General features: G+C 35.8%; 1 protein-coding gene across 1 annotated transcript; it reads right to left on the bottom strand.

Moving 5' to 3' along the window:
* Positions 1 to 230: 230 nt before the first annotated feature.
* LOC128866661 (golgin subfamily A member 6-like protein 25) lies at positions 231 to 5,047 on the bottom strand. The gene is made up of 2 exons (XM_054107563.1): positions 4,947 to 5,047; positions 231 to 2,177 (listed from the first exon to the last, which is right to left on the bottom strand). Exons 1-2 carry the CDS (start codon positions 4,965 to 4,967, stop codon positions 1,119 to 1,121), a joined length of 1,080 nt encoding a protein of 359 aa, XP_053963538.1. The 5' UTR covers positions 4,968 to 5,047; the 3' UTR covers positions 231 to 1,118.
* Positions 5,048 to 8,706: the final 3,659 nt, after the last annotated feature.

Below are 8,706 nucleotides of genomic sequence, written 5' to 3' on the forward strand. Positions count from 1 at the left end.
CTGGCACTCCTCAAGTAGCACTAAAGCGCGGTTTTCATACCATTATGAGACCTCCAACACCCAAATATCTACAGCCAGCTAGAGTTGTTGATATAATGGAGGAGATTGATTGGATTTGGGTTGGGGCACTGCACGAAAATGGTAATAGCACTAAAATTTAATATTAAAACAAATTTATTATTTTCTAAAAAAAAAACATTTAAAACGTTTCAGTTTTATTTATTTTTCATTGTATGTACACATATTACATATTTTTTATATAAACTTATATACAATATTGTTGTAAAGTTTAATTTCTTTCATCTAAATTCGTTTCTACAGCCTAAACAAAAATCGTTTTTACAACATAATGCATACTTACCCACATCAAGACCAGTAAATATTAAAAACAAGAAAGAAATATTTTGGGTAAAAAAACAACAACATAAATTAACTGGTCTTAATAAAGGTATAGCACTTAAATCGAGCGAAAATGTGATGAGTTTCAAATAAAAAAAATGTTTAACAGAATAACAACAAACAAAAAACAAAAAAAAAACCCAAAACAAATCATTGCGTATGAGTATGTATGTATGTATATAAAAATAGTAATAACTTGATGTAGAGCATCATGACTAATTTGTACACGTTTAGAAATTATGTTAATAGAGAAGTGATGGAAAATAATTTAAAAAATTAAAAACAAAACCAATTTTAAACTAAGTAGAGTGGTGCAAAAAGCGCGCGCGAAATTAAGGTGCTGGCGTCTTCATACAACTGTACATTTATACATTTATATTTATACAAAAGAATAGAGAAGGCGCGTTGCGGCTTGAGGATGGATGAAAGCACATTAACCAGTGGGAAGAATGAAGCGTTCGTACCAAATTTACTATCCGCTAATCACAATATCCATATGCTCCAGCTGAAGAAACTGGAAAAGCTGGTACATTTGCTAGTACATAAAGTTTGCTTATGTTTCATTAAATCAGTCAGTTTTTGTTAGCCCGCGTAACTCCTCTTCTCATTCTTCTCTATATTTGTGGCAGCCTTTTTGTTTGTGTGTGTGTGTGTGTGCTTTCATGCATTTCGCCTTTGCTTATGAACAATTCGAGGGTTTAGGTATCGCAGTAACGCGCTCAATCCCATCCATGACTGGCTGGTACCCACACTTTCTCCCACACTGGCTTCCACACACGCTTCCATTCCTGTACTTTCACCTCCTTCCATACGGGCACCTGTATGGATTTCCATTCATCCTTCCACGCCTGCTTCTTCTCGGTTGCCCACGCTTGCTTCTTTTCTGTGCGCCAGATTTGCACCTTCTCCTCTACCCAGGTTTCGCGCTTCTCCTTCACCCAGATTTGTTTCTTTACTGGTTTCCAAATTTGCACCCATTCGATTTTCCATTCCAGCTTCTTATCCGGTTTCCATGCTTGCTGTTTCTCGGTCTTCCATTCTTGCACTTTCTTCGTTTCCCATTCTTGCTTCTTTTCGATCTTCCACTCTTGCACCTTCTCGGTTTTCCATTCCTGCTTCTTTTCGGTTTTCCATTCTTGTTTCTTTTCAGTGCGCCACACTTTCTTCCATACTGGCTTCCAGATGAGCTTCTTACGCCATAAATCGTGACTGGTGTATTCCCAACCTTCGTGATCTTTGCCCAGATACTTCTCACCAGGTATACCCATTTTCACCCACTCAGGCACGAACATTTGCTTCCAATCGGGCACTTGCACTTCACGCCACACTGGCACTTGTATGTCGCGCCAGATCGGTACTTGTATCTCCTTCCACACGGGTACTTTCACTTCACGCCATACTGGCACTCGGATTTCTTTCCATACGGGCACTTGAATTTCACGCCATACCGGCACTTGTATCTCTTTCCACACCGGTTTTGTTATCTTCTTCCATTCGGGCACTTTTTCTTCCTTCCAGGCGGGCACTTCACGCTCCTCAACGTGCGGCTTCTTGACAATCTTCCAATCGGGCACTTGCACCTCCTTCCAAATGGGCACTTGTACCTCTTTCCAAATGGGCACCTGTATTTTCTTCCATTTCGTTTCCCAAGCCTCCTTCTTCACCGTCTTCCACACCTGCACCCAGTCTTCCTTCCAAGTGAGTTTCTTCTTCCACACACCCTCGGGCGGGTGGGCAAATGTGAGGCTTACGATAAGCGCGCAGCTGGCGCCTAGAAGCTGTAAAAGATATTGGAAAATTAAGTATAGTAGTAATATACGTGTATGTATGTTTATTTTTGAGTACATATATAAATTAGTTAAAAATTGTAGCAACAGAGGACGTTGTTAGTACGTTTTGATGGCATTGATGTAAATAACTTCATTTTTTAATTAAGTCCCTAAGCCTATGTGGGAAGTGAGTTCAATTTCCAAGGATTCGTTTGTTTTTTATCTTGTTTGAAGCAAAGTCAAGCGGAAAGCTGGTTGCGACAATGAAAATATATTAATTTTGATGCAAGTATCAAAGAGCGTGAGTTTATACCGGCAAAAACAAATTTGAAAGCCTTAAATTCTAGGCATTAAAGGTTTAAGATTCACTTCACTTTTGTTGAGCGCTTGAAGGTAGCTTATAACCTTATCCACTTTTCTAAGGGCCAAAGGTGCAACCGCAAAAGAGAAAATGGGTTCTATATGAATTGAAACCAAAAACGCTACTCTACAGTATAAATAGAAGTAAGAATAAGAGAAATAAGAAGAAGAAAGTAAATTTTGCTTCGTATTATTATTGACAGTAAAAAGTATTACGAAAATTATTAGCGCAACATATTGAAGTTCAAAAAATTTCCAATATATTATATGTAGACTTGAAATTTAAAATTTTTATATTTGGTAGGATCGGTTGTTTATAGACAGTTGTTTATACCTGCTGAGATCTATAGCAAAACTACACGTTGGCTGTTAGAAATAATCGTAAAAATAAGTGACCTGAAACGGCAATTTTTTGTAACGCTACTTCTTCATCTCGATTTAAATTCAAAACTTGTCACGTTAAAGTAGTTATAATAGCTATTTACAAAATGCAGCTCCCTCGAACATTTCGTCCCCTTAGTATAACAATAGCCTATGTGCTCATAGGCTATTATTTTTTTATTGAATTTTTGGATTCTCCGTCGTCGATTTTATATGTGGTCAAAATTTTGTCAAATTCTATTTCTACAAAGTGGGTCAAAACGTCAGTCAAAAAGTAATAAATATTTACAGACATAACGAGATTTGAGTGAGAGCTACTTTCGACAAAAAGTTTGAAATTCATTTTCTCAAAACATCAAAAAATTTATAGGCTATTTTAATACTAAGGGGACGACTTGTTTTATGATTACCATGAATACCCAAATTTTATTTTTCTTATTTATTCAAATTTATAAGATTTTCATTATTAAATCTAGAACAAATGAGTTATTTATTTCATATACGCCGAGATGGTGCTAACGAATTTTTTAGTACAAATTGTTGCGGTCCTTAAATATTATAAAAACTGGTCTAATTCTTCAATATAGAGCCGAATTCCATCCATTTTTTTTGTATGTGCTCAGTGCTATTTAGTGAAGTGCTACTCTAGTGAAGCCTCGCTACGTTTTTTAGTAAGCAGATACCCGGTATTTTTGATTGGTTTGTTGCACTTATTTGAGCAAAATACGAAAGGTTATGGGGATCCCAATGCAAAACAGGGACTACTGGTCCTAGTCTCAGCTATTAATTAACAACAGGAAGCAATTTTATGAGGGTTTTCTCAAAAATGTCAAAAAAAATTATTTCACAAAAATCTTGAAAAATGAATATGTAATTTTTTCCAAAACAAATTTTTTTTTAAAGTATGTTTTATGAAAAAATAAAAAAAAAACTTACAAAAATGTTTAAAAGGCATTTCACTTTTAAAAGCTCCACTTAAATTTTCAGCATTCAATAAATCTCCAATTATTAAATTTTTCACAAAAATCTTTCAGTTTACTTCTTAATATATTCCAGCCTATAAATGAACAAATTTTTTTAAGAATTGCTGACAATATACAAAAAACTTGGATCACTTGATTTGGAATCCCTCAGCTATTTATAGCAAAGCTTTGTTTTATGGATGTCGTGAATACCGTTATTTTATGAGTTGATGAAATATTTTTACTTGAATTTAGTTCTAGCGTTTAATATTTCTTAAATTGTAAAAATAGGATTATTATTTAACCTAATAACTCAGAGACTATTTTTTATATAAAATGTGAATTTAAAAGATCTATAAACAATATAAAAGATGTCTAAATTATTTGCAAAGGAGTTTACTAGAAACTAATTCTATAGCAAGAGCTTTCATATTATATAATTTTCTGTCAGTCAATTGCTGTTGATGTGTCCTAAAACCTAATTTCGTACAAGTTTTTTCCAAAGTTGTACCCCAATCTTTATTTTTAAAAAATTTGTTATTTGTTTACGTGTCCTACAAATCCTTATTTTACGTGACTTTAATGTCGATTTATTGCTGAGTTTACAATAAGCTTTACCCAGCTATATCCTTCAAAGTGCGTTACGTAATTTATTTCCGCAACTAAGTTTTTTGGTAAAATGCTTTAATATTTTAGGAAAATTCGCACAGCATGTTTAATCCTTGGGCTACAAAGGGAGTCCTTGCTATGTAAAAATTGTTAAGATTTGGGTATTTTTCAAAATTATTTTTTATTATATTTGCATATTTTTGCTTCGGTTTAATTGGTTTCAAATTCTTATATTTTTTATTTAATTCAAATTTATTTTATTCCGGGAGTTTATTTTGAATTTTTTCACATCGTAGAATTTGTCTTTAAGTGTATGTAACATTTCATTTTTAAATAACCAGCACAACAAATATATTTCACTATATTTGCGTTAAATTTTCTTTAAACAGTCACATAAAATGTATACAAATTATTTTGAAATAATTTCTTTTGCAATTATTCTTGCTTGTCACATAAAAACACCCACCAATAAATTTAGGGATCTCATCGCTTGAACCCCTGCGTCGCGTTTAAAGGCGAGAACTTTTTAACACCAGTGAATGTGTGCCTCCGTTGAGGTCTTTCAAAAACACTACCCACATTTCTCCGCTGCACATCTATTTATATTTTGGAAAACAAAAATTGTTTATCAACGCCAAAAGCGGCGTCAAAAGCAGCACGAAGACTGTGGTGGCAACTTTGTGCAACGAACGGAGCAACAACTGCAAACACAAGCAGCAGCAACAGCCGCAGCAGTAGTGGAATGAGCGCAAAATAAAAAAAAAATATATAGTAACAAAAGCTTCACTTCACTCAACTTAAAATAGCGCCGTAGTGTCGTCGCTGCTGCTGCTACTGGTCAATTCGTAAATGAATCCAATGTCAGCCAGAAAGACATCACTGAACAATTACCAAAAATTGCGCTTAGTCCGAACCTACCACAATGGCGCGCAGCTAGCAAACGCATTGCAAAAACAACAATAATTAAATACCCAAAAATATTTCTTTTAGTCAAAAACAGCTAGCTTCGACGCTGGTGGAACTCAATGAGAATTCAACACACTCGGTAGCGCTTAAGAGCAGCAAATGCAAACCACAATAAAGTGAATCGCTGACTCAACACACTTATGCGCAAAGCGCTGCTGCACTTCGGATCAGTTGAGAGTGAGAATGAAATCCACAATCGACGGCAGTCGAAAAGTGAGAGTCAACTAACGAATGCAAGTCGTCTGGCGGTAAATTCGTTAAATTTGAATTTGTGTTGTTACTTCAAGCAGCGGCTGGTATGTTTGTGCGTTGATGATGGAATTTCTTGCACGCACGCTATTGCTGTTGCCATTGCCGTTGATGTGGTGGCATTAACACCAACTCAAGCACCATACTCTGCACAGTTAGCTGCGCACCTTCGACGAGTGCAAATGCCTTACTTGAAGTGCCAAGCACAATTTGATATGATGATTAAGAGGAGATAAGTGATGAGGCGTTAAGTTATGTGGAATGAACGAGAGTGGTGAGGTTAGCCGTGGAGCAAGTAGTAGGAAGGTCATCGTTAGTGCAATGTTTGGCTGAAGTAAACGTCAGGCGATGTGCACTTGTTAAGATCATGGCTGTTGATAAGCGAATAAGAACGAGCTGTTGAAATATTATATTCAGTGACAAGTTTGTGAAAATATAAAAAATCTATGAGTAATTTAAAAATTCTTGACAATTCATTATTTTCCCTGTTTTTAATATAACGTTTATTTTTTAATCTTTTATTAAACTAATTTCGTCGTCTGTAGAATTATTCGCATAAGCGAATTTAGCCAAATACTTCCGTGTGTTATTGAAGTAATTCGAATTGAATCAATAAATACGAGTTTTGCTTGACAATTTTCCAATTTAAAAATTTGTCTTAAATTTATAGTGTATTAGGTTAATACTTAATAATATAAACAAGTGTGTCATTAACCTCATTAATGAGTTAGGCTCCTGCAGAAATTTCAAAAATTTATTATTTCTTGTCGAAAAGTTGCGATAATACCAGAAAAATTGAGAAAGGTCTAAATACTTTTGCTTGGAATTTTAATTTCTGTATAATGCAGTTCCTCGGAAACCAAAAACTTTGTGCGCGTCTTTCTCGAAACAAAGTAACCCGAACAAATTTTAACCGATTTGCTTGAAATTTTAACTGTACTATATTCACAGTTGCATGCAAGTACGAGTCTTTTTATATTTTTTTATTTATTTTATAGATATAGCGCATAGATCTTTTCTAATTTTTAGACATGTTTTTTTAATTTTTATTTAAAGAAAAGGCGCACTATACTTTTGATACTATTTAGAAACATAATTTAAAAAAATAATTCAACCTAAAATGAAAGAGGTATTGTTGTACAGAAAAGCGTACCACCACCATTTTGGTATAAATAAAAAAAATATTACTAATAATATTTTATATACGTAGTTTATGACATGTGAAATAAAGAACATGTGCGAGAGTTTTATTTATTTTATTGTCGCGCTGAAAAAGATAGTTCCAAATATTTCAATTTTTTTCATATTATAGTATATGTCTTAGATATACATATATAGCCGCTTACATCGTTCTTTGTTGATAGTTTGGCCGGACTTTTCCTCTAATATGTGTTGTGCGGATCTACATGTTGCTCCACAACAACAGTGAACCGCCGCCTCCGAATGGCAGATAGTTCTTTTTGAGGATTTCTTTTCATGGCAGAAATACATTCAGAAGTTTGCCAATGTCTGCCGAGAGGCGGCCGCTGTTAGTGAAAACATTTTGCAACACATTGAATTTTGAACTCGAATGGTATCCCCGCACTGATGTTTTCTATAAACATACATATACATATGAAGGGTTAAGGTAGATTAGTACGAAGCGAGGCAATTAGGCCGGCTGATCAATGCAGTATCGTCTAACCCTATTAATCACATCCAATTTCAGACCAATTTTTTTTTGATTTATTAAAGTTAATCTATGGTAAACATCTCTGGTAAATTCTCAAAAAATTAGCAAAGAAATTTTTGTCCAATCTTAGGAGCACTGCAAAATGACAGAGAATGTGGGGTGAATTTCAACACGATTTATGTATGTATTTTTAAGTTATAAGCGATGGAAATGTCCAACTTTTGGAAGTTTATTAGAAAATAGCATCCCCTGTGGTTGCGCATATTGAGGATAGCCTCGCCTTATGGTATAAAAACAAAAGTGACTAATGCTTTACATGCCGTCACGGAGAAGAAGGAAGTCGGATGGGTTAGTGCAAGGATGAGAGCTAGCACATCTCTGAAGCGGTGCTACCGGTGCTTCGGTGTCGGACACCTTCAATCAAACTGCAAAGGACCAGACAGAAACGGAAAAGGTATATGCATCCGATGTGGAGAAGCTGGGCACAAAATGAAAGAGTGCACCGAAGAGTCCAAATGCTGCCTATGTACTGATGTCAATTGCAGCGAGACAAAGCATATACCAGGCTCGGGCAAGTGTCCGATGACAAAAGAAGATAAGATATGATTATATTTCAAGCAAACATGCACAGGAGTCAAAATGCAGACCTGCTAATGGAGCAGATGGTCTTAGAAAGAGGAGTTCAAGCAGTATTGATAAGCGAAGAATATGCTCAATCCGAGAAAGCATGGATCGAGGCCGAGTCGGGAACTGCCACCATCTGGCTGCCTAGGGGCACAAATTTCGTAATAAGCGCGAAAAGATCAGGCGATGGTTTCGTCTACATTCAAAACAGCCAGTTCACAATGATAAGCTGTTATCTTACACCGAAAGACAATATAGATGAACTCACCCGGTAACTGGAAAGTATTGAAGGCAAAGACCTTAGTTTAGAGGGACGATTAATAATAGCGGGAGACTTCAACTCAAAAGCAACCGAATCGGGCTCGGCGACAACGAACTCAAGAGGTAGACGAGTGCTGGGCATGGCAGCCAGACTAGGTTTAGTGGTACTCAACACAGGAACGACTACGTACCGAAAGCCAGGTTGTAAAGGCACAACACCCGACATAACCCTAGCATCGGAAAGCATAGTCTCCTTTACTAAAGACTGGAGAGTCCTGGAAGATTACAATGGGAGTGACCATCAATACATCACGTTTTGCATTGAAATGGAAAACCAAAGAGTGCGTGAAAATCGAAATAAAAGTACACGCAAATGGAACATAAACAAGCTAAACCCAGCGACGCTCCTTGCAACTATTGACGAAAATAAAACGACGATCTGTACGAATAGTAC

The sequence above is a fragment of the Anastrepha ludens genome, chromosome 6, assembly GCF_028408465.1.
Source record: "Anastrepha ludens isolate Willacy chromosome 6, idAnaLude1.1, whole genome shotgun sequence".
Lineage (NCBI taxonomy): Eukaryota > Metazoa > Arthropoda > Insecta > Diptera > Tephritidae > Anastrepha > Anastrepha ludens.

Bases quoted from the DNA above. Each gene is read 5' to 3' on its own strand.
- LOC128866661 (XM_054107563.1), bottom strand. From the start codon at position 4,967: ATGAGATCCCTAAATTTATTG. The intron at 2,178-4,946 runs GTGGGTGTTTTT...TATCTTTTACAG, and splicing joins TGAGATCCCTAAATTTATTG to CTTCTAGGCGCCAGCTGCGC.